Source organism: Bos javanicus, chromosome 8 (genome assembly GCF_032452875.1).
Source record: "Bos javanicus breed banteng chromosome 8, ARS-OSU_banteng_1.0, whole genome shotgun sequence".
In the NCBI taxonomy this organism is placed as follows: domain Eukaryota; kingdom Metazoa; phylum Chordata; class Mammalia; order Artiodactyla; family Bovidae; genus Bos; species Bos javanicus.
The window spans coordinates 44,880,536-44,907,485 of NC_083875.1; the positions used below are offsets into that span (position 1 = coordinate 44,880,536).

General features: G+C 34.5%; 1 protein-coding gene across 7 annotated transcripts in view; it reads left to right on the forward strand.

Annotated features, from left to right (window-relative positions):
* The first annotated feature begins 645 nt into the window (after positions 1-645).
* LOC133252664 (zinc-regulated GTPase metalloprotein activator 1B) overlaps positions 646-26,950 on the forward strand; it is a 53,379-nt gene continuing 27,074 nt past the window's right edge. For 3 of the 7 annotated variants that reach the window (XM_061425471.1, XM_061425472.1, XM_061425470.1), the window contains exons 1-9: positions 647-925; positions 4,832-4,918; positions 6,929-7,025; positions 8,515-8,606; positions 14,874-14,933; positions 16,097-16,134; positions 21,879-21,925; positions 24,181-24,267; positions 25,482-25,526. In XM_061425471.1, the coding sequence (XP_061281455.1) occupies positions 763-925; positions 4,832-4,918; positions 6,929-7,025; positions 8,515-8,606; positions 14,874-14,933; positions 16,097-16,134; positions 21,879-21,925; positions 24,181-24,267; positions 25,482-25,526 (716 nt within the window). In that variant the 5' untranslated portion in view covers positions 647-762. Of the gene's footprint in view, positions 926-4,831; positions 4,919-6,928; positions 7,026-8,514; positions 8,607-14,873; positions 14,934-16,096; positions 16,135-21,878; positions 21,926-24,180; positions 24,268-25,481; positions 25,527-26,950 lie in introns of all 7 variants that reach the window. The other 4 variants (XR_009738039.1, XM_061425473.1, XM_061425475.1 and 1 more) reach the window with 3 other exon arrangements.

Sequence of the window (26,950 nt, forward strand, 5' to 3'; positions counted from 1 at the left end):
CTGCATTGCAGGCAGATTTTTTATGGTCTGAGACACCAAGGAAGCTTGAACTCAGGGTAATTGAGACCAAATTTTAAAAAATGAGATGATAAATAAAAGTAATGCACGTACACAGTAAAAAATTGGATAAAGATAAAACCTGCAATTATAAAATAGAAAAAAGTTTCACTGGTTCAGGTAGAAATATTGCAATTACCTTTGTGCTGTTATAGCTTCCCATTCTCCTAACACATGTATACCTGTGGCGGATTCATTTTGATATTTGGCAAAACTAATACAATTATGTAAAGTTTAAAAAAAAAAAAAGAATCCAACAACAACAACAACAACAAAAAATTTTTTAATGATACTAAGAAATGTCAAGTTGATGTAGCCTATTCCCTGTGGGAGCTGTTTAGGACGGGCTACTCTTCAGATTCCAACTGCCCTGGTCTCAAGGCCTCAGCCCTGCCACTGACCGTCCATTAGCTATAAAGGCTGCAGTCTCACACAGACACGATGTCAGGTACGGCCCTGACAATTCCGCCCTCGTTCATAGAACACGCCCGAGGGGCGTGCCCAGTGCCCGTAGGGGCGTGTCTAAAAGGCGTGGCCGTCCTGAGCCCGAGCCCAGGTAACTGGGGGCGGTTTCGGGAGGCGCCACGCGTCGCGAAGTGATGACGTCAAGCGCGCGCCTCGCGTTTTGCGTGCGCAGCTGCGGGTTGTGGGCGTCTTGATCCCAGGTCCTGAGTGTGGGGAGAGGTGAGCTGTGGTGTTTGCAAGATGTCTCGTGCTGTTGACTCTGCGGATGAGGAAGAGGAGCAGGCGGAAGAGGAGTGTCCTGAATTGGTCCCCATTGAGGCGAAGCAAAGAGAGGTGAAGGAGGAGGAGGAAAAGTCTGGCCCCGGCGCTAAGATCCCAGTCACAATTATCACCGGGTATTTAGGTAACTAACCATCCCGGTCAGAAAGTTCAGTGAGCGCTATTCTGGGATTTGGGGGCTGATGGCGCCTCTTCTCCTTAGGCATCCGGGCCTTCTGGCCGAAGGCCAGTGTCTCTGAGGTAGGGGCTGGGTCAGTTGCTCCCCGTACGGGATTCTTCTCACCTGAAGGGTTAATGATGCTCAGACCCCTCCGCGTTAGGGTCACGTTTATCAACTGAGGTTGAAAATTAGCCTCGCATTTTTAAAACTAGTTCTAGCTTTGCAGTGTGAAGCACGGACCCGCCCCTCATTATGCATGTGACCCCTAACAAGTTGCATTTCTGAAGTTCACTGCCTCACTTGAAAATGGAAATACCAGTCACCTGTCTCAGTTTGCTTTTCTCTTGTGCTTAGTGGGGCAAGAAACACATGTTTTGTAAGTAGGTTCCCATTAAAGATGTCCTTTCTGAAAACGCCCAAGGGCCCTTCCTCAGTATATTCCCTTCTCCACCAGCCAGTTTCTTCTTGCCTTTCGTGTAAAATACTCTTTATCGCAGCCTTTTTTTTTTTTTTTTTTGTCTGTTTGTAACGTACTGTCGGAGAAAGGGTAAGAATAAAATTACTGTGCCCTCCGAGACTATATTTCTCAAACTTAAGGGCTTTTCAGGAGTTCATGGGGTCACTTAATTCATAACTTTGTAAACAGAGTAGTTTCCTGAAGGACGGGATATGTGCTTACACTAGGAGTACTTTATTGGAAAAGTTTGAGAAGTATCATTTTAAAACTACAGTTAAATAGAAGGGCTAGAATAAATACCATATTAAAAGTGTAGGGAAAGGAAGTGAAATGAAATATTTAAAGTGAAATGATCTGGGGAAAAGAGTATCATTTCTAGATGCTGCTGCTGCTGCTAAGTCGCTTCAGTTGTGTCCGACTCTGTGTGACCCCATAGACGGCAGCCCACCAGGCGTCCCCGGGATTCTCCAGGCAAGAACACTGGAGTGGGTTGCCATTTCCTTTTCCAATGCATGAAAGTGAAAAGTGAAAGTGAAGTCGCTCAGTCGTGTCCGACTCTTAGCGACCCCAAGAGACAAGTATAAACTTGGTGCACCTGAGGGCGTTTTACATAAAAACGGGAATTAAATCACTGGCATGACTCGGTCTCTCTCTCTTTTGCTTTGCAGACTTAAGTTTATTTTCATTTTTACTCAGGGTTAATTTTATAAAGGAGTTTATTTATTAGTAAAGGAATTTCCCCAATGTTATTCAGATGCAGCTTCACTGTGAAGTTGAGCAGATTTTTGTTCTGAAACAATATAGTTTAGACTTGTTTTCCCCACCTTCCTCATTTTGCTCACTGGTAGATCAGAAGAGCATTGCAGATAATCGTCTGAAGCTTAGTTGTGAGGCCTCACGCCACCAACTTCGTTGCTGAATCTAGTAGATGGTTTCCCTGCTTATTGTTGAGCATTTTTGTTCCCTTGGTTTCTACCACATTTTACTTCTGATTTTCCCTCTACTTTTCTGGCTTCCCCTTAAAAATTTTTTTAATCCCTCCTCTGTCCTATTAACTTCATACCCAGGTGATTTCTATTTTGATGTTTCATAGACATGTCAAACTCTGCATGTCCAAAACTTCATGTTAGCATCCCGTCATGAATGATGGTTGCTTCTGTGATCCTAACCATTTGGAATATTATAAAAGCTTCCTAACTAGTGTTAAGTCATATTGCCTTTTAATATGTTGTCTGTATTTTACCCTTAATGATCTTTATATATGTCAATCTGATTTTGTCAGACCCTTCAGCAGTTTATATTTGGGTTAAAGTTCAAATTCCTTGACATGAGTTTATAATCTTGCTCTTGACAACCTCTTTAGCCTGAGAAACTGTGGCCCAGAACTACTTTTACTTCTAAAAAGAGCAAGTGTTTTGGCCCCAGGAAGACATTCTTCTTACTGTTAGTTCTCTGGCTAGATGTCCCTCTTAGGTGCTCCATGACATCTTGTACATCTATTGACTATATGATCCTGTGGCATGGTTGCCTCTTTACTGATCTGAATTCCCCCTCTTTCTCCCACTTCCCTTAATGTTTCTAAACTTCATGAAGATAGAGACAGTTTGTTATGTCTTGTGCATGTTTCACTAAGGCTCAGTATAAAATCTGGTCCATAGCAGACTTGAGTGCTTGAACTGTGTCTTAGTATCTTTTGCTTCCTGATAAGATGGCTCAGCAGTAAAGAACCCTCAATGAAGGAGATGCAGGTTCGATCCCTGGGTCAGGAATATCCCCTGGAGTAGGAAATGGCAACCCACTCCAGTATTCTTGCCTGGAAAAGTCCATGAACAGAGTTGGATGTGACTGAGCACAAACACATAGTTATTTATAAAGCACTAGTAATTCTACAGGGAGAAGGCAATGGCACCCCACTCCAGTACTCTTGCCTGGAAACTCCTATGGATGGAGGTGCCTGGTGGGCTGCAGTCCATGGGGTCGCTAAGAGTCAGATACAACTGAGCGACCTCACTTTCACTTTTCACTTTCATGCATTGGAGAAGGAAATGGCAACCCACTCCAGTGTTCTTGCCTGAAGAATCCCAGGGGCAGGGAAGTCTGGTGGGCTGCCGTCTATGGGGTCCCACAGAGTCGGACACGACTGAAGTGACTTGGCAGCAGCAGCAGTAATTCTACAAAGCCCTCCATGGCCACCCCATCCTTTCCATTTTCCCTGCCACTGCTTAGTGCAGTGCTCATGCTCAGGGCCCTTGTCTCACATTTGGATTGGTTTTAAGAATATCCTTATTGCTCTGTGTCCTTAAGATCTGTTCCTTCCATTATGAATATTAACCTTTAGTGATATTGAGCTTCCTAAATCCCTCTGAACACAAGCCTTCCATCCCTTCAACAGATTTTATACAAATACGGCCCCCAAAGGTTGAAGATATTAATATCCTACTACTCAGTAAATCCCTCCCAATTATACCCTAGAAATCTTGTAAAGTTACTGCAGAAGATGTGTACAACCTGTATGCATGTATACAAGTTCTTTTTAGCAACACTGTAATAGCAAAACACTAGAAACAACCCATATGCCCACCAACAGAAAAATATGTAAATAAATTACATGTTTATATAATTGACTACACTACTATCTATATGCAGTTAGGGTTGGTTATTTATCTTTTTTTTTTTTTTACCCTTCTGTGGACGTTCACAAGACCAATGTTTTTTCCTTCTGCTTGAGCTGAATGTATTTAGGTGTATTATGCCACCTACTGGATAGAGTTAGTGTAGCTATATGAACTTTTCTAATACTGATTATTGTGTCTTTTGTTAATATTTCCTAGGTCCATTTGCCATTGTGTGTGTGTAAAATTAATTTTATAGATTGCTTTAAGCATACTAAAGACATCCATACAGACATTCTGAATTTATGTGTGGTTAATATAAAAGATAGGTCTTTATGTGTACATTTTGGGGAAGTAAACTATCTATTCTTGGCTAAGAAACACTGTCATCCTGTAAAGGGATTTAAATACTTTATGTTTTATAAACTACATGACTACTTTATTCCCCAGGAACCATTATTTCAATAATTCCTTATTTAATAGAAAATTTAGATAACCTTACATTAATTGTTTAAGTTATATAGAAGACTTCTTTTGTTTGTCGTATGAGGTCAAAGAAAGATATGTAAGCCACCTTATTGGAGTGTTTGTAAATATTTGTAAAATTTTATAAGGCATAAAGCATTTTTAATAGTTTTCAAAGCGTACTTTAATCTTTCCCTCTAGAATCTTATATTACCATCGTTAAATAATATTTGAATAACATGCAAATTTTAAAGAGCGTTAGGACTCTTTAAACTTTTTTGCCCATTTAAAATCAGTCTTTTGACTTTTGTTATTTAAAACAAACGTGTTTTATAGGTGCTGGGAAGACAACACTTCTTAACTATATTTTGACAGAGCAACATAGTAAAAGAATAGCAGTGATTTTAAATGAATTTGGGGAAGGTAAGTAAAGTTCAATAAATGCTGTGCTATAAGAATGTATTGAACAGTTAATTCAGCTGGTGAATTGATATTCCATATGCAGAAATAAAATGCAAGGTATTATCACGTGAACACATTGCTATGGATAGTTTTGGAAAAATTAGGTTCATTTATGTCAAGTTTGGACTTCCCTGGTGGCTCAGATGGTAAAGCGTCAGTCTACAATGCAGGAGACCTGGGTTCAATCCCTGGGTCGGGAAGATCTCCTGGAGAAGGAAATGGCAATCCACTCCAGTACTTTTGCCTGGAAAATCCCATGGACAGAGGAGCCTCGTAGGCTACAGTCCACTGGGTCTCAAGGAGTCGGACACGACTGAGCGACTTCACTTCATGTCAAGTTTTATTTTGTATGGAGTTGAGATACTGAAATCAGATTGTTTCTATAAAATTTTATTTTGTATAACTTTAGAATTCATACCAGAATTAATTAAATTTTTACATAAATACTCCAGAAGTAAAAATCTAAGGAGATGAAAGAAAATCATTCAGGAAGATTTTTGTACCAATTAGGAAGACCCTTTTGTGCTGACTGTATTGTTTAATTGCAGGTTTTGAAAATATTTGAAAATACTTCTGTCTTATTGAATGTTTATTCTGCAAAGCAGTTAAAACAGAAGGCTTAGAAAATAAATATGTGGTCTCCATCCTCAAGCAACTTCACTTCTCTGTGAAAATATGTGTATTTAATTTTCCAGTTTTTTGTCTTCACTGAACTGTGTTTTAAGAAATTTATACAGCAGTGTTAGACATACTTTTCTGATTACTTTTATAAGTTTTTCTTCTCAGGTCTGAATTTCAATAAAAGTTCACATTTAGCTAAAAAAATATAACTTCATTTGAATTTTTCTTAAATTTTATTTTTTTCAGTTGCAAATTAGTAAAGGAACTAAGTTTATGAAAAGGATGAGGGCTATTAGTTGAACTTGATTTCTGGTTTTAATAAACTGAAGAGGATTTCAATAAACTAAAGAGTCCTGCCAGACAAAAATAAAAATCATAGTTTTTATTCTAACTTCTTATGAATTGATCTTCTGTTGGACACTGATTACATTTATTATCATTTGTTACTATTTTTCTTCAGTCTTTCTGGATCTTTTTTTTTTTTTTAACAGCTTTGTCCTTTACAGCATTTACAATACTTTCCTTTTCATTTTATAAATGTTCTCTACACCCTGAGTTCTGTAGCAACCCCTTGCCTAACTAAAACATAAACATAAAATATATATCGGTGAAAAATTTATTTAGTTTTTTTTCCTTATCATTTGCTTTAATGGATATTTAGAACTTTCCTGGCTTGGGCATGTTTCTTTGTTGGAGGAAAAGTAAGATTTTTTAAATCATTCTTATTTGATAACAAACATCTCAGACTGTCATATATACTTTATTTTTTTCTCAAGTAAGCATTGCTAAGAAACATGTGTGTATTTGATTAAAATTTAATTTGTAATTGAGCACATTGGTACCCTGGCCAAGCAAACTTCCTTAAAATGAACTAAGGTATTTCTCATACAGGGAATGCTGAACAGTCTGTCTAGTAGACACTGAAACAATTTAGAGAAAGAATGAAAAGAAAAAATACGCAAGAGACTGAAAGGCATATGTTAAAAACCAATATATAAACATACTGGTCTATCTAGAGAATTGGCCGTGGACAAGAAAGAATGCCTTTAAAATAGCTTTTTTATTTTATTAGGAAATGGGAGCAGTCCAGTAAGAGGCCTAGAGAGGAAGTAGGTAACTTTCATTAATTTTGCAGTTGTCTCTTTAGGGGCTTAAATCTTCTTAAAGAAATAAAAAATAAAATAATCTAGAGTAGTATAGTTTAAAATATTGAGATAGCCTGAACAGAATGAAAGAATACAAATTATGAAATACATTTTTCTGCTTCGAAATCTGCTGTACTATTGAGTATCCTCATCTTTGTTTTTGGTTGACGAGTGGACATAATCTAAAGAGTGCTTCCTTTACCAGGAAGTGCAGTGGAGAAATCCTTAGCTGTCAGCCAAGATGGAGAACTCTACGAAGAATGGCTGGAACTTAGAAACGGTTGCCTCTGCTGTTCTGTAAAGTGAGAAATGGATATACTCTGTGCTTGTTGGCTTCTATAAATGTTTATTGCTTATATTTCCAGCTTTGATTTTCTTACATAAATTAACAGAATCTTCATAATCTTCTTCATTGTATTTTCAAATAGAAGATACACCTATTAGGATGCATTTTCTTTTTCTAACAGATGGAAATTGATTAATTTTAATACTATTTGGTACATTATGGCAGTGTGGTCACTGTGGACTTCTCACGAAGTCCTTTCTAAATTTCTCAATTATTTACATTAATTCAGTTTTAAGAGAGAAATAGCAGGCTTTTGTTTTTCATTTTTAAAATGATCTTATTCCTTAAATGCTAAGGATTAAGGAGAAATGTTGTCTCAATTTTAGGTACTTCGAGATTTGTTAGTTGTTTTTGATAATCTTGTTAATTCACAATATAGATCTTCCAGGTGGATATTATTTTGCCTGCTGAACATATAAGGGAATTAAGACTAAAAGACATTATAAGTCTGCATATCTAGTTATTTGAACCAAGGTTAGGATACATTTTCTTAAAGTGTTTCTCATTGTCTTAGCTCTAATACTGTGGTCATTTTATTGAATTTCATTTTTGTTGTTGTTTTTGACATCAAGTTTTAATTAATGATCCCTGTGGTGCACAAAAGTCTCGTTTCATGTTTTAAAAATGATTGTTCTGAATTTAGTAAGTTATTGGTCTTATTTCCAAGATTTCAATGTCTAAAAACAATATAAATGACCACAAAAAAGAAAAAACCTCACTTTGTGTTCCACCAGTGATAGTTGTTTCAAGGACAGTGAATGTTTTATTCACCAATATAACCGCTCTTAGAAAAGGAATGACACATAGTAGTCACTCAAAAGTTTGTTGAGCAAATTATGAAAATTAATACCTGTATTGTTGATTTTGTATAGTCCAGTGAATTAAATTTCTTCTGAATCATTTACCTATCTTAGATGTTTTGACTATGAGTCAAGTGTATTATGAAGGCTAAAGCACAACAGGTTTTCTTAGCCACTTAAAATTAAATGTTTTCTTGTGTTTTTAATATTATTAAGAAAAAAGGGAAATTAAAGCCTACCACCCTTATTCAGAACAGAAATAAAAGGTATTTAATTGTAGATATCCCTTTAGCTGTTTTATTAAGCTACTGTAATTCATACATTTTGTCATTGTGTGTATTGATCTTTTTCTTTCATAATGCTATAAAAATAACAGGTTCTGACTTATTTTAGTCCAGTAAATTAAAATTCCCTCTGCTTTTATCTAATACGTTATTACTTGTCAGCATATGTGCATCCATTCCTCTCTGCTCCCCCAAACTGGTGAAACTGGATAGACATGTTAGAAGCTTAGGAGTGAAGTAAATTTTTGCATGCCTAAAGATATGTTTATTCCTGGTTGCTAAATATATTTTTAAATGTTTGTGATGATCACTTTAAAATATTCAGGCAATCAACTGTATGTCATGTTTTGCTATTCCCCAGGGACAATGGCCTTAGAGCTATTGAGAATTTGATGAAGAAGAAAGGGAAATTTGATTACATACTGTTAGAGACCACTGGATTAGCAGATCCTGGTAAGAAATGTCGTTATTAAAAACCAAAACATAGTTTTTAAACATTTTAAAATAAATAAATATACTAGAGAAATATATAAAATGAATATTAAAGCTTTACTCTAGATTAATTTTTTTTTTTATTTAAAGGAGAAAAAATACTGAGTCATGTTTCTTTGGCAGATGAATGACAATCAAAGTATTTGATAATTTTAACATGTTAATAGCATTTCAATTTCTATCAGTTGATTTAGGATTATTGGTAGGAAGAAGAGTTGTTAAAACTTTCAGAAAAATCTAATAAAACAGAAAAAAAGGAGACATTCTACTTCAGGTATATGTTTAAGGACTTTTGGAGTTAAATCCCAGAAATACTTATTCTCTTAAATTAATTGTTAGCATTTGGTTTTCTACTATTAAGCTTGAAATCATTTTAATTGTAAATATTATTATAAGGTATGGAGTTAAATCAAGCCTGAAAGTGAAAATTGCTCAGTCATGTCCGGCTCTTTGCGACCCCATGGACTATACAGTCCATGGAATTCTCTAGGCCAGAGTACTGGAGTGGGTAGCCTTTCCCTTCTCCAGGGGATCTTCCCAACCCAGGGATCGAACCCAGGTCTTGCACATTGTAGGCAGATTCTTTACCAGCTGAGCCACAAGGGAAGCCCAAGAATACTGGAGTGGGTAGCTTATCCCTTCTCCAGCAGATCTTTGCGATCCAGGAATGGAACTGGGGTTTCCTGCATTGCAGGCAGATTCTTGACCAACTGAACTATCAGGGAAACCCTACTGGACCTTTTTCCTAGTGTGGAATTAGTAATGATTATCTATGAAGTTTTAACTCTGAATGGAATTACATCTAAACTTCCCTATTGAAAGCTACACAAAGTCTACCTGTTCCTAACCATGGATTTCTGTTCCTTCTTACCCAAATAACATTTAGGTAACATTTTATTCCTAGTTTGCAGAACATTTAGTTTTGTAAGTCTGACCCATTTCTTTTTTCATCTAAGTCTATGACACTGCACCATAAAATCATATTAAAGAACTAAGGGGTCATAATTGTTTAAAAGGAATACTGGAGTGCACTGAAGTTTCACCATAATCAATTGTTAATTTATTTTGAATTATTACATAATACTATTGTACCTGTGTTTTCAAATTAGGATTGAGTTGGGCTCTTTGGGTCCTTATATTGATACTAGGCATGGATTTTTCATACATTTTCATACATTTCCAAGAGGTCTAACTGATGATAGGACTTGAACCATTACATTGATGTTAAATATTAATTTAAGTCTGGTAAGATAGGGAAATATACTGTGTGCCTTTTTTTGAAATAAAATATCAATGTCTTTTGTTATAGCCACTGTATAGAGAAAAGTTCTTGTGATTTTGAGAGTAGGTGAATTTACTAAAACACAGTTTGGCTTTTCAGAGGAAGTAAAAGTTAAATAAAAATCTCAGAGAAAGCTTTTGCACAGATTGTAGGTATAAACAGATGAATGTTTCTTCTTTCTTTAGAATAATGACTTTTATTGTTTGGTTAAAAATGAAACATTGATTATTAAAAAAAAAATGCAGTAGTACCTAAGAAAATACAAAGAAGAAAGTTAAAAATGTTGCCCTGTGTCTCATTACTGTAAAATACAAACAGGGAAATTTTATTCCAGGATTTCTCTGTGCCAGGGCTACTTGCTGTGGTATGTTGAATGACAGCATCAGCCTTAGCTGAGAGCTTTGGAAAAATACAGATTCTTGGGTTTCATCTCAGCTCTGTGGAATCAGAATCTCTGAGGGCAGGACCCAGAAATCTGTTTCAATAGGCCCCCTATGTGATTCTCACATATGCGTAAGTTTGGGAGAGCCTGCTCTCTGCGTAAATATGCTGAGGTAATTTTATAAAATAGGATCACATTCTGGGTGCTATTCTTAATAATTATTAATTCACTTGAACTTAGAACTTGAAAGAAGTGAAAGAATTGTTGAATGTCAGATAAATACTTCTTCACTGCTAGAGATGTGAGTTAAAAAAATAAAAGATTATAAAGGACATAAATTGGACAAGTTATATTTTTTAACTACACATTTAAAGTTTCAGGTTAGTATCTATTGACTGTCTGGCATAAAGGATGAGAGAATGAACACATTCCAGGTTCTCCTATCTGGTTTTGGTTCATTGTTTCCTTTGCTGTGTTGTCAAGTTTCTAACATTTATATTCTGTTATACTTTGTTTAGTTCTGTGTTTAAACCATTTCAGTTGTCATTACCAGCACAGTAACTTCTGAGTTCCTGAGTTGATCAGTCTCTTGATTGACTGAACTTCATGATCATGGCTTCCCAGGTGGCACTAGTAGTAAAGAACCCGCCTGCCAATGCAGGTAACATAAGAAACTGCAGTTCGATCCCTGGGTTGAGAAGATCCCCTGGGGAAGGGCATGACAACCCACTCCAGTATTCATGCCTGGAAAATCCCACGCACAGAGGATCCTGGCAGAGATCCTGGCACAGAGGATCCATAGAGTCACAAAGAGTCAGACACGACTGAATCAACTTAGCACACATGTGTGCATGCACACATGGTCTGGTAATCTTTTGAAGCTTTCAGTCTTGTTTTCCTGGAGATCTTGCATACTTCATTGCTTGAGAATGGTTTTCTTTCTTTCTTTTTTTTTTTTTTTTAATATTTGAGGGATGACTTGGCTAGGTATAAAATTTTTCTATCACAATTTCTTTCCCTCAGAACTTTGAAAATGTTGTTCTATGATTTCTTAATATTTTGATTGGCTGAGTTTCCTCATCTAATATTTTCTTTTCATTTCACCTGGAAGGATTTGTGAGTGCTGTGTTTGTTGAGTTTCAGTGTTGTTTCCTTTTATGTTTGAGAGTCTGCCTGTTGTTTTCATTCTTGAACCACAAGCTAGCAGGAGATAATATCATTAGAGAACACTTTTCTTCGAACTTTGTGGTCATTATTTTATTATATTGGAGCAATGAATTTTACTGTAGAAAAGTCTGATTTTTTTTTTTAACTGCCTCCCTGAAAGTGACTTGTTTTTTCATTTAAAATGCCTGAAAAATTTTTAATTTGTTTTTTAAATGCAGTAATATAGCCAAGATACATCTCAGGGCCATTCATAATCATATTTTCCTGGAATTACAATATACTCTTTTCTCTGTAGGTTTAGTGCTTCATTTAGGTACTTTTTCCTTTATTACCATGAAAAATTTTTCTGTCAAATTATTGAGTTCTCCTTTATGACACCAGTTTTTCTTACATTGAATTTTCATTTGTTCTCCATATTTATTATCTTCTAATTGTCTTGGTTTGCCTTTTGCCTCTGCATTTACTGTAATCATCTCAAATCTTCCTTTTTGTCAGTAATTCTGTTCCCATCAATGTCTGTTGATGTTTTAAATGAATTAATTCATTAAATAATGCTATATTGGCCTTAAGTTTATTTCTTTAGCATTCCAAACTACTTTTTCATATTATTCTGCTTTTTGCTTTAGAGCTTGTTTTTTTTTTTTTTTTACCTCTTGCCTTTAAAAAAAAAAAAAATTAGTTGTTTCTTTTTACCCTTTTAAAAAAAATTTTATTGGCCATGCCATGCAGCTTGGGGGATCTCAGTTCCCTCACCAGGATTGAACCTAGGTTATGGCTAGCAGTGAAAGTGCTAAGTCTTAACCACTGGGCTGCCAGGTAATTCCCTAGCACTTGTTTTTAATTAAGATTATATTGTTTTTATCTTCCTTATTATAAAAAAAAACTCTTGGAAATTTTCTTTTGTTTCTTCAATTATGTTTCCATTCAGAACAGGTTCTTTGCCATTGGTATTCCTTGTTTATTTGTTCATTTTTTCCTGTTCCTCCTTTTATCTTCTTTTTGCTTCTCCTAAGCTGTAATACATACGCATAATTTTTTCACTGTGTTTATGCTTAATGTGGGAGACTCAGAGAACTTCCCTCTACTTAGATGTGGTGTTCATGAATTTTTTAAATACCCTACTCATGTTACCTAAACTTGCTGGTCTCTTGGGCCTCAGTTTGAAAGCTGGGTATTGCTGAGGGATGGGGAAGCAGAGAGAAAAGAAGTGGTTGAGAGAGACAGATGGGCAGTGTGATATTTTAGGCTCTGCTCTCTCACAATACCAAGTGTTCCGCTTTTGTATTAGCTCAAACTACTTGTGGATAGATTTCCCATACCTTTTGTAGGGGCATCCTTAAGCTTCAGACTTCTCTCTCCATTTCGCTTTGAGCCCTGGAAAATGACCTTCTCCCCTGAAAATGTGGAGGCAGAAAATTTTACTCTTGAAATTTCTTTGTTTACCTTTTCCTGTATTGCTTATTTCTCCCTTGGTTCTACTTCTCATGATTTTGGAATAAAATGATAAATATAGGATTTTGTAAACTATTTCTGTGTAACTCTTGTTGAGGTTTGGGGTAGGTATAAGAACTATCATAAATCACATAGAACTTTCTATTTCTTATTTTTACTATCATCCAAAAATTATGGCAGGGGATTGTTTATTTGGTTGCTGCTGATAAAATTTGACTTTCAAATTTTTATTTAGTTTATGTTTTATGAGATTTTGAAGAATGGAGATTCTGTAATTTAGCTCAGAGTTTCTTAACTTGGTATAAATGACATTTTGGGTTGGATAATTCTTTATTAGAGGGGACTATCTTGTGCACTGTATGATGTTTACTAGAGTCCCTGGCTTCTACCTGCTACATGCCAGCAGCATTCCCATGGTTGAGATGACCAAAAATTTGCCCAGGCATTGCCAAATAGTCCCTAAGGAGAAAAATCACCCTGGATTTAGAATCACTGATTAACTGCATTCCCTCGTCTTTATTTCTCCTGTTAAACACCTGCATCCAAATTTTAAGTAGTTCTTTCATGTGTAGTCTGGTAAGTATTAAACCAAAGATACACATTAGGTTTAGAATAAAAGCTCTAATAGTCTTACAGCTCAAATTAATACTATGCAAATGTGAACTATTGGACTTATAAGCTATCTGAATAGAAATCAGTGAATTAAAAAATATTTGTGTACAATGTTAGGAATTTTACTGAGTGGAAAAATGAATACTTTTAAAAATAATTCACAGTAGATTTACTTTTTCTCCTTCATTAATTAAAATCATGTTGTTAGTCAAGTAAGTGAAGAAAATTTTTATTGGCAATTCAGTTGTTTCCTGTTGAAAAGACTGACACCCTCCGGTTCTAAGCTAAATAATTGTCATGGTAAAGTAATTTCCTTGAAAAGGACAGGCATTGATTCAGCCCCTGTTACTCACAAATCCTATTTCAGTCAAATTGGAAAACTATTAAGTTTTTAGGAAAAAATCAATAGGTATCAGGAAACCATTAGATCTTGTGGCCCTTGCTATATCCTGCATGAGTAATCACTGTAAACAGTTGACAGGTATTTCATTGTTGACACAGAGTGATGCTTGGGAGACCACATCTCATCAGGGTAGGTGGACAGCTTTAGACATTGGAATGAGTTCAGTTATCCTTGTTTTTCCCCATACTCATTCTTTTCGACAGCTCTGTCACTAATAGGGCTCTGATGCTTTGAAAAATCAAATTCTTTCTTTGCTGTCAGTTTTCTTTTTTGTGTGTTGTGGCATACTAATCAGGGTGTGTGGTTTGGTGCTGAACCAGTTTCTATCAAAAACAAGTTTTAATTTCTTATTTAGAAATTATTTTTCCTCAAAACATTCTCTAAATTTTATATACCATACTAATAAATAGTGTAAGGATTTATTAGTAAGACCTTAATTAATTTTGTCATACTTTTATTCTGTAAAACTTAAATTTTTGAAAATTTACAAAAAAATTTGAACAACTGATTTTGGATTTATCTGTATTTGCTTTGTTTTCCTTTAGGGAGATAATTATTTGTGAACTGTATGATTATTTTATTCAGGAGAGAGAAAATAAAAATTAGACCTATGTACATACAGCCATTCTGCTCAAATTATTTGATAATATTTATTGGTAAATTATTATGGCATTGGTAAAAGCTTGATATTGTATTTGTCTGTAATAATACCTGTTCTTTTTTAAATTGAAGTAAAAGAGAGGGCAAGAAATGGATATAAAATAATAAATGGTTCTATATTCCCTTAAGAAGATTGAAAACCCATATTTTATTCATATATGTATTTGCCTGCTAATTCCATTGGGGCAGATTAAATAATTATGGATAGAATTTTGTTTCCTAGTTTGAAGAAATGTTTTTTATTTGATGAGTATTATTATATATTTTCAGGTGCTGTAGCTTCTATGTTTTGGGTTGATGCTGAATTAGGGGTTGATATTTATCTTGATGGTAAGTTTAGAAATGAATTTTTCTTTAAATTTTCAAGTAAAATGTAATGTTAAGATCGTTTTTGTTTATTCATATTATACTTCTAATTCCTTGTATTGATACTCTTTTTAAGCTTGTTCAGTGATGATGATGTCTTTGAACAGATTCTAAAGTCCCAAACAGTATTAGAACTAGATGTCCATTGTAATCTCATCTCCCAGTTTAGTGTTTCCATTAAGGTTTTCCTTTAAAAATACTATGTAGCTTTACTATATTCCCTGATGTTTAATTTATGCAGTTAGTATATAACTTTTTATTTTAAAAAACATATATAGTATGAGGATCAAATTTCTACTTTCCTTTTCTCTTGAAGGTAACAGTTAAACAAAGTTCCCTATCCGTTACCCACTAACACTTTTGGGCAGTCTTGTTCATAGGCTTCATTTAAGGCATATTAGAAACTTTCTGAATTAGGCACATATGTCCCCTGAAACATCCCCCACCTTTCTAGAAACCATATTTTCCTAGACTAAGGGGTGAACTTTAAGAATTACTGAAACTGGGCCTCATCATTTGGCCCTAATGTATATGAAATGTAGCTGATTAAATTCCTTAGGCATCATCAAACTCATTCTGTTGTTATCCTTCCAAAGGTTATTTAGTATATAAATTCAGAGATTGCCCAACTAACTGATCATTTGGAAATTTAGGTACATATTAGATAAAAGAACTGTGTGAGTTAGATTGGTAAGAGATGTTAGGAATAAGATATTCTAAGATGCCTCAGATTTGTTAAGCAATATTTTAAATAAGAAAAGTTTCATTTTTGATTACGTGAAAGTTAACTGAAGATAAGCTATCTTGTGTGATTTATCACTTTCCGCTTTACATTATGAAATTCATCTCATCATATTTTGGATTGTAAGCTTTTTAAAGGCCAGAGAAATCTTATTTTCTTTTTTATTTAATTTTAAACATTTATTTTTATTATATCCTATCTTGTGCCTTAGAATAGTGCTAAGGACATGTTTGAAATGCATCTACTTACTAATGGAATGGAGTTAAATTGCAATGCTGGCAAGAGAAAAAAAAACAGTGTTTTACTGAGTGACATTTGTGAATGGTAATGCATTAAATTTTCATTCTTAAGAGCAAAAATGATTAAAAGATTTATTCCTTTGTAGGTATCATAACTGTTGTAGATTCAAAATATGGATTAAAAGTAAGTTGAAAAATTTCTGTGAGTTACTCATTATTTGTTAAGAGCTAGGTATATGAGGATTGATTATATTGTTTTTTCTATGTTTGTGTCTGTTTGAAATATCCTTAACAAAAATAATTTTCCACTGTAAATATGAAAGATATTGCTTTTTAAAATGGCAGTAATATTATCAGAGAACTGTATATTAAGCCAGTGATTTACATTTTTAATTTAATAGATCATGTTTTGGAAACTTAGCATGAAGAGGAATAAAACAAATATGGTAAAAAAAAAAAACAGTTTTTTTACGTATCTTGAACAATAGATGAAATTTGTGTTTCATTTAATTATTATTTTGTATTTTTAAGTTAACTGTTTATTTTCTCCTTCTCTGACTTGATGTGATTTAAGTTGAAAGTGTAATATTTATAATAAAAATTTATAGAATCCCTAGAGAAGGAGATTGTACACCACTTCAGTATTCTTGCTTGGAAAATCCTGTGGCCAGAGGAGCCTGGAGGACTTACGGTTGCAAAGAGTCGGACACGACTGAGCGACTTCTCTCTTTCTTTCTTTACAGCACAAAGTTTGGGTGTGTGTAACCCCTCCCTAGGACTCAGCCCCAATATTGATAAGTCTTTCTGTTTGATAGAGGAAATTGAGCTTGATATGAGCATATGAGAGCTTATTTTTCTTGTTAAACTGTTGTCAGACACAAGCTGGAGATGATTGAGTTTTTAAAAAATATAGTGCTTTGCCGTATTTTGAAGAAATCAGGATTTATGCTTAAATCAACTTCAGTTTACAAAATGAAAAATAGTCAGATTTTAAAATGCGTATTGCTGTATAAAGTAGTGTTTCTCAACTTTCCAAGTGAGTTATTACTAAAGGCAGAAGAGAATGAAATTATCCTCCATCTCTTGATCTGGTCTGGGAATATGGATAATGCTCAGAGTAATCATTTCTTAGAAGTTTAAATGTAATGTTTTAAAATTCACATCCATTTTGTGTTCTATCCCACATTATAACTGAATTTCTTAATTTGAACAAGTTTGTTTTTCTTCCAAACTTTCAATAACATTATGATGGCAGGCTTGTTAAATGGGTTACCAGTACCCCTTCATCGGCCCTTCAGTTCCCTCAGGAATGGAGAGACCCTAATTTGTGAAGTTTGGGAAATAATTCCTTTTTAGATGTTAAGTCAAATTTTATTAATAGTCTTAAGAACCAAAGAAAGATCCCAAATATTATAGTTTTACTCTGAAATATTCCAGCTATCCTGAAATCATATTTCTAGTAAAATGTTTACAGAAGAAGCAAAACAAAATGAAAAAAGTCAAAATTCTTCACTGAATGTTTATTAAAGAGCATGTTTGAATCCATCCCCTATATGTTTATTACCAAATTTGGAATATTTACAGGATGGATAGCAGGATTTTTGTTTGTTTGTTTGTTTTGATGGACTTAAAAGTGCTTTGCGCCAAATCAAACTTTTTATGTATTTATGTATATTTGGGTGTGGAAAAGAGTTAAATAGAATCTATTATGAGTGTGATAGAAGCCAAAAAAAGCAAAGCAACATTCTGAATAATGCAAACACAATAAACGTTTAACCCCCTGCCACCTTGATAAAACCTCTTAAATTATTAAATCAATATACCTACACAAAACTGACATACTGTCAGGATAATGGAAACTTCAGATTTTCTAAGTCAGGTGCCAAATAAATAACTTTTCCTTTATATAAAGAATTTGCCAGCTTGTCCAATTCCTTTGGTTGCAAAGCTTGACCTTAGGAGCTGCTTGTGATTCCGAGAATTCTGAGGCAGTACAAGGAATGACACTTGGATAATGGGCAGCAATTTAAGGGTGTCATGCTTCACAGAGCCAGCCCATCACAAGTAAACCTGAGAAATGGTACCCTGTGGCCAGCCAGCCAAATTGAAACTGAAGTGGTAATTGATATCATGGGCTATCACTCTAATGGGATTGTCACCCATTGATTTGAAATATTCATTTTTTAATCATGGGCAAAGAATTGGACAACTTCAAATGACAGGTCTCTATTCTTAGGACTTGACACCCAGGCTAGTGACATTGTCCTTTTCAGTTCTACGAATGTGACAGCATTTAATGCAATAGAATCAAAGAATGAAGTTACACAGAAAAGGTCAAGTCAGAGGTTTCTTTTTGGTTCTTCTGTTATATTGCTCAAGCTGTTGAAACAATTCAGTCAGTAAACAGTGGCTTAGAAAAGACCAGAAAAATAAATAGACTGACATTATGCAATAATCTTTTTTTAAAAGCTAAAATAGTGTTAGCTATAACCAATCCATTGGAAAGAAATGCTGCTGCTTTTTTTTTTTTTAGTGTCATCTGACATCTTTGACACTAGATTTCTTTCTACTTTGGTCAAAACAGTGTTTTTTACTTTCTTTCTTTCCTACCAGCCTGTTTCTATTTCTGTAGAAAAGGACACCCTCTAAACCCTTCCTGAAGTTGTATCATACAGTGGTGTTATTTCAAAGGATTTATTTTTATGCTATGCTAAGTTAGAGGGTGGAACCTTAACCTTTTTGATATGTTGGATTACTGCTGCTGCTACTGCTAAGTTGCTTCAGTCGTGTCCGGCTCTGTGCGACCCCATAGACCGCAGCCCAGCAGGCTCCCCTGTTCCTGGGATTCTCCAGGCAAGAACACTGGAGTGGGTTGCCATTTCCTTCTCCAATGCATGAAAGTGAAAAGTGAAAGGGAAGTCGCTCAGTTGTGTCCGACTCTTAGCAACTCCATGGACTACAGCCCACCAGGCTCCTGCATTCATGGGATTTTTCCAGGCAAAAGTACTGGAGTGGGTTGCCATTGCCTTCTCCATATGTTGGATTAAGTACTGCCAAATATTTTTTAATCTTTTCTGATATGTAAGCAAAAGCCAGTCTCTAAGCAGCGATGAGGCATCTGTTGGGGATATACACACATAAAATATTTTGAAAAAAACATTGCAAAAATGTTTTCTTCCTTACCTGTACAGGTAGAGTAGAATGTCACAGTCTCTGTTTTTTAACTTTGTGAATGGGAGTCATCGGACTTAATGACTAATGGTGTAAGTCACTGAAAAATGTCCTTTTGAATTGCAGACACTGGTTTTAGTCTTTTTGCAGTTTGACTTTCGAAGATAAGAAGTTGCATAAAGGACATGTTGAGCTGATAGCCAGAGAAAATAAATGTTAATGTGCATTTATTATTTGTTTATGTTTGTATAGCCTTCATATTTACATAGAACAGGGACATTTATCTCTTCTGCTTTTTTATATGTTTATTACATATCATTCCTAATAGAATTGTACTTATTGGTAGGTTTTTATTTGGGGCAATTTTAATATGTTTGTGCATTTGATGCTTCTTGACTTCCTAGAGATCATAAAACGTTAGTCCAGTCCGTGTTAGCTTTGAGTGAAAATTTCTAATCTTTTGAAGATAGATTAGATGCCCCATTAACTTCGAGTGAAAATTTCTGATTTTCTAGAGACTGGATGTATTAAAAACCTGAGTTACTTTGTGAAAATACTATATTATTAGTTATGTTTAGGCACAGAAATTAAAAAAACTCTGATTTTCTTGCTATATCTTTTTCACACTCCTCCGGCTCACAGCTGAAAAGCCCCAAATTCATATGTAAATAAATCTTCCAAAAGATCAAAATATAATATTTTGAAACTATTTCAAAAGTTTAAAAGAATTCAATAGTATAGGATCATTCGGAGACAGATGCATTGGTAAAAATGCATCTTTATTAAATAGATTTCCTGCTGACTAGAAGGGGGTTTGTTGCTGCATGTTATGTAGTATTCTTCAGATAACAACATCCACTTATCTATTCAGCATGCATGCTCAGTTTCTTCAGTCATGTCTGACTCTTTGCAACCCTATGGACTGTAGCCTGCCAGTTGAATTTATAGGATTGTACCTAAAGTGGTATCATTTTGCACCTAAAGTGGAATCAGTGCATAATTACTCTAGTTTTAGTTTATACTGGTTTCCCTAAAAATAGAATTTGGCAAACTTTTAGGAGAAAAAAAGTTTTTCTCTATAGATTTTACCAAGACTAGTAAATAAAATGATTACCAGTTTGCTCTTAGGTTCCAAACTATCCAAATACCTTAATGCTCTACCTCTTCATGAATTGTAAAACTGACTTGATGAAATAATGTTGAATGTAATTTTAGGTGATCATTATGCATATAATTTTATGCAGTTATTAATGACACTGAGTCGGACACGACTGAGCGACTTCGCTTTCACTTTTCACTTTCATGCATTGGAGAAACAAATGGCATCCCACTCCAGTATTCTTGCCTGGAGAATCCCGGGGATGGAGGAGCCTGGTGGGCTGCCGTCTGTGGGGTCGCAAAGAGTCGGATACGACTGAAGCAACTTAGCAGCAGCATACAAGAATGATTTTATATGACATAAAAAGCTTTCACAAAGGTTTTTAAATTATGTTCATTTTACTTCTATTGAGCCCTCTTGGAATTTTTGAAAAATCACCCTATGAAAAGGTATCCTGTGACGGTGACAGTGTTAGATTTAGTTTTCTCTTTTATGAAATAAGAATAGTCATTCCCCATAATTGTTATTAGGGATAAATGAGACCATGTTTATAAAAGGACTTAATAATTTGTGGGGTTCAATTCAAATACAAAAAATGTTATATAATCAAATTGCCTCTGACATTAGTAGGCAACTTTTTCTTGTGACAGAGAACATCTATTGAAGGTTAAGGTAATGAAGGTGAAACATTTTTTAGAAAACTTTATGACACTGATGACTTTAGGGATATAAATAGGATTTTGAAAAAATAATATGTACTCCCAGAGAGATCAAAACTATCCTGTGGACTTCTCTGTCAAAGTATTTTTTGGTGCTAGCTTGACTTTGGCAAGGTGCAAAATAAAGTTAACTGGAGAGGCCAGATCATTCAAGTGTAGGTTTCAAAATGTTAACCAACTTTTTGCTAAATATAAGACTGTCCTTCTCACAGATCATTTGTTTCTAGGGAATTGGAAGGGCCCAGTACAAGTTCATAATGTGCCTGGTTCTGGGGTAGGGCTAGGAATGGAGGGAAGTTTATTAAAGTAAAATTTTGGTGGTTATCTCTTTTAAAAAAAATAAGTAATAATGAATATTTAGAACAAGGACAGTTTTGTAAAAAGGAAAATGCCTAATTTCTGAACTATAATGTTGTGTGTTTTTATGACATTATTTAAATCTGGAGGGTTTTCCATTTAAGAAAAAGAAGAGGTCAGAGGACAAAATTTAAGCCCTTATACCTCACTTTCCCCTCAAAAAACCGCATAAGTTCACTGTAGGAAAAAATTTACAGGTGAGGAAGAAAGTGGTTTCAGATAGAAAAGTTAATCCTGAATTTGGATATTCAGTAATAGAACTTAATGGACCTTCCTGGTAGCTCAGTTGGTAAAGAATCCACCTGCAGTACAAGAGACTTGTGTTCGATCCCTGGATTGGGAAGATCCCTTGGAGAAGGAAATGGCAACCCACTCCAGTATATTTGCCTGGGAAATTCTATGGACAGAGGAGCCTGGTGGGCTACAGTCCATGAGGTCGCAAGAGTCGGATCCAACTTGGCGACTAAACCACCAATAGAATTTGAAGTTTTTATTAGAGGTAAGAAGTAAAAATCCTTTGTGTTGACTTTAGGTTGTGTGTTACACCACAGTAACTTTTGTTCAAATTTTGTTTTTGTTTAGCATTTAGCAGAAGAAAAACCTGATGGACTTATCAATGAAGCTTCTAGGTATTCATTTGTTTAAAGTATTTACTGATTACTGGCTAAATGGAAAAAGGAAATTATTGGTAGGAAAAACAAAACAAACTGAGAAACAAAAACATAATCAAGGAAAATCTTTTTTCTGTGTTTGAATTATTGCTATTTATAATGATCTGATAACTAAAATTTTATTTAAAACTATATTACAGCATAAACTGAGTGCTGAGCCCAGTTGTACTTTGTGAGGAACTTTTAATATGTGAACATTTAAAAATATTTTGTTGTTCTCATATGATTTCTTTGGGATTGAAAATGATTGTTAAACAGAGTTGATTCACTTCCTGCCTTCTTTCATAGTAATTCATTTGACTCAAATGTTCATTGTTATTCAACACAACAGAGGAACAATACAGAAACAGTTGCAGTTTGACGTTTAGAACATTTTTTGTTTAAATACCTTTATGCTCCTAATTGGGTTCTCTTTAGACTTAGTCTTCAGTGCTTGCTCAGTTGTGTCCTACTCTTTCTGACCCCACGGACTGCAGCCTGCCAGGCTCCTCTGTCCATGAGATTGTCCTGGCGAGAATACTAGAGTGGGTTGCCGTTTCCTCCTCCAGCTGATCTTCCTGACCCAGGAATGGAACCCATGTCTCCTGTGTGTCCTGCATTGGCAGGCTGGTTCTTTACCACTAGCGCCACCTGAGAAGCATTCTCTTTAGACTTATGAATATTTAAATTATTTTGCTGACCCTAAGCATATTCTTGTTAATGGGGAAAGAGTTTGGGAATAGGAATAGTCCCAGGGAAGATCCCCTGGAGAAGGGAAAGGCTACCCACTTGAGTATTCTGGCCTAGAGAATTCCATGAACTATACAGTCCATGGGGTTGCAAAGAGTTGGACATGACTGAGCAACTTTCACTTTCACTTTCAATAGTCCCTGAATATGCTATTGGATTTAAAAGGGAGGTCTCCCTTCCCCAAACCAAGATTTGCTGCAGATGATGCAAGCAGGTGGTTGATTGCCTGTCATTCTGGAATATGGTACTCTGTTGTTTTATAATCCTGGCTAAACACTTCATTTGGTATTTAGCTATGATTCACATTAGACTAAACTTAATATTTTTGTGACTTTTTCCTTGTTAAAATGCATTTGTTATAGACAATATAAGTAAACCAAATAGAAAGTAGCAAAATGGGAATGGCAACCCACTCCAGTATCCTTGCCTGGAGAATTCATGGACAGAGGATCCTGGCAGGCTACACAGTCTGTTGGGTCTCAAAGAGTTGGACATGACTGAGCAACTAACACACACATAGAAACCAAAATAAAGTTAAATACAGAAGCCCTTCAATTTGAAGTTCCAGTTGTCTGTATTTTGACATGTGCACATTCAGTCTTTATTCATATGAAATTTACTTAAATAAAAATGGGATTGTGATGTACCTACTGTTGAAACCTGCTTTTCAGTGAATTAAAGTTGATTTATTTTTGAGAATCTGGTTGTTCTTTAAAAATAATCAGCTATACCATTAGGTAGTGTAAAACCAGTACTGGAAACAGCCTAGTGATTAAACTTTCCTGAAGAATTGAGGAAATTTTAAAGAATCATAGAAAATAGAATTTCTAATCATAGTAAGCTATTTTGTTATCCAGCATCCTGTCAACTGGATTCTTTAACTTAATTTCTGTAGTGTGTCTATCTTATAGAGAAAATACATATTTGTAATGGTGAAGGTAATTATTCAAGATCCTTATATATCTTCTTTAGTGTAGATTTTTTAAAAATGTTAATTAAGAGTCAGACATGACTGAGCAACTGAACTGAACTGAATGTTAAGTGAACTTGTTCTTTGTAATTTCTTTGAAAATTGTGGTAACTATTACATGGAATACTTTAATAAGTAGACTGTCCTTGTTCCTACCATATTGGATATCAGAATTATGCATTTCTTTACAGAGAAAATCATGAGTTGAAAATCATCCTAATTGTAAACCATCCTTGATTGTAAACTTTTTGAGGCTTATCTTTGTAGTTTTAGAGTAGCCAGTAAGAACACTTAATAAATATTTTTTGAATGAATAATGTGAAATCTTAATTTATATAGTGATGAATGCAATTCATCCTTATTATTTGAAGAATGATAAATAGTTTAGGGGTAAATCAAATTATTACATAGAGTACTGTATACTTTTAAATTGCTAATTGATCTGGAGGAGGTGTTTTCTATTTTTCATTTCTTAGCTTTTCTCTTGACATCTGTTCTTTGTTTGCTAATTTAGGCAAGTTGCTTTGGCAGATATCATCATCATCAATAAAACAGACTTGGTTTCAGAAGAGGATTTAAACAAGTTAAGAACAACTATTAGGTACAAAATTAGAAATGTGTATTAAGTACCTGCATATTAAAAATGTACTGTACAGAATATTTTTACTGTAACTGTTGTATAAATTTAAGGTTCAAGATTGACTTGCTTCAGTTGTCACTGAATCACATATTCAGGGAATCACATATTTTGTTGTTGCGTAATAGACTGTTATGTAAATAGTAATAAGTAAAATTGTTTTCCATTGCTTGTAGAATATGCAGTTGAACGTTGTTGCCAGCCTGTACTGTATAGCAATACGAGAAAAGACTTTGACAAAACACTTTGATAAATTATACACTCTTTGGGTTTCTTACCCTCCATTGAACCTCAGACTTGTGACTGACTCAGAATTAGACTTGAACAGTTGGAAGAAAGTAAACATATTTGAGAGGTAATAGCCATCAGATTATAGTAAACATATTTGAGAGGTAATAGCCATCAGATTATAGAGTATATTCAAAAGAGAAGATTAAGACTTTTGTGAATTAGTAGAGTCTTGCCTCACTATCATTGTTTGGGAATTTTTACCCACGAGAACAATAGCAAATGTTGTCAGCAAATAACCCTAAAGGTAATGAAATTGATTGTTTAAATAGATATTATACAGTATACTGAAAAGGATTTAACAAGTATTTTTGGCACCATACAAAGGGAAACATATTTCATTATCTTTGTACCAGAAAGGTACAAGGGCTGGCAGAGTAGATAGAGATCTTAGCTAGGGAACTGAAGAGGTTATTCTATTTAAAAAAACAGATGTGTGACTGAAACTGAGGACAGGCTGGGGTCAAAGCCACTTGTAACTAGGTTTTTATTTCTAGCGTGTGTACAGCCATTTCCACCAATGTGTGTTGAGGAAAATTAGGTGTCAGTTTAAAAGTTTGATGTATTTACTCATTTCAAGAACTTTAGAATTACTGGCTATTTATGAATCATTTTTTCTAAAGTGAAGGGTCTTTATATAAATACAGAGTAGTCCTAGTCTGTCAGTTGTGCGGTAGAGTTTTACATACCATCATTGATTGTATAAGTGGAATATACCTGATTTATGATTAGAAGGAAAAAACTAAACTATAAAAAAGGAAGTTTTCTTATTGTTTATTTTTCTCTAGCTGTATGATATATATGCTCACTTCATGTTTCATAAATAATGTGAAGTGGTTTTTTAAAAAGTTAACACTTTTTTACCCTCCTCATTTTTATATTTATTTCAGATCAATAAATGGACTGGGAAAAATTTTAGAAACACAGAGATCAAGGTACTTTTAAAAGCTATTACTAATATTAACAATAAATAATTTTAGTTAAGTAATTGATAACTATGTTTGATTCTAATATAAGAAAGACATGTACATTAAAAAAAAGAGACCCAAAATTTTGTTTTAAATGTTCTTTATATATTACTTCAGCATATTTAGTTAATGTGTTCACTTCTCGTTATAACTAACACCTCAGAGCCATGATTATAGTTTGTAACTGTGCCTTTGCTTTAACGAGGAAGAAAGCATAGGATTTTGAACCACTCAGGGAAGTAATTAGTACAGAAATCTGAAAAAGTATACTATTAGGAATTTTACCTTAATTTGAGATGTTTAGATGACTTTTTAATATTTTAAAAACTTTCTTAGTGTTTCATAGTTGCAAAGTAAAACTGTCATGTAAAAATATGAGGAAGCTTTAAGTTCCTGATGCATTCTTTGTAAATATTTTGATTTTGATTTCCTATAGGTTCTTCTTTTTAATTCTTTTCATGCAGATGTGCCTTACTTTATAAAATAGATGTGTTCTTAAAACATCTGTGAAATGGATTTCTGTAGATTGAACTCTTATTTTGCATTGAGTGCTATCATGATTTCAGAAAATTTCTGTGCAGGAGTATTTTTGTTAAGCTTATTTTTTTTTTAGCAAGAATATCTCAGCAGCTGTTAGACCAGCAACATGCAGCCAGCAGCTCTGAGGCTCAGAGCTGGCAGTCTAGTGCCACCTGGTTCTTAATTCAGAGATTCTGTCTTTGGAAGTACTGCAGCAACCTTAGTTGAGTGGCTTGTCTGCTGTGGTAGAGATTAGAGGTGCTGACAGACTACCATAAGTGTTAGGCAGTAACAGCAGCAGCTGCTTCTATGCATATGAACAGCTGGGGAATTAATTTGGTATGCATTCTCAGAAGCCGCTCATCTGTTGGCAGAAGTAGCAGAAGAATGCCCTTAGTGTTAAGTCCTCTACAAGCATACACCACATGTGCTCCCTGCATTTCAGATTACAGTGCAGAATGTCTCTGATAACCTAACTCACACCATGAGCCATTCCTTAGTATCTGTCTTCTTCCTGTTGCATTTTACCATTTTCTTTCTTCTTAAATTTTCTCCTTCCTATAAATAGATGTGATTATGTTGTAATAGATTTATTTGGTTTGTTTTTACAAATGTTGTAAACCAATTTTTTTTAAAGGCCCCTGGATTTATCTTGCTTAATTTTTCTTTTTATTGACTTTAATTTTCAACCTTTATGTCCTGCATAAACATTTCATCTTGAATGGTTTATTTTGTAACAGTTTTGTTGTTTATATAATATTCCTAACATTTGCTCTCTCATTTTTTCAATAAACATGCAGTGATTAAATTTTATTTCAAATGTTTGAATGAACAAGTGAATAACATCTCCTTTTTTCTTCTGTTTCTTCAGT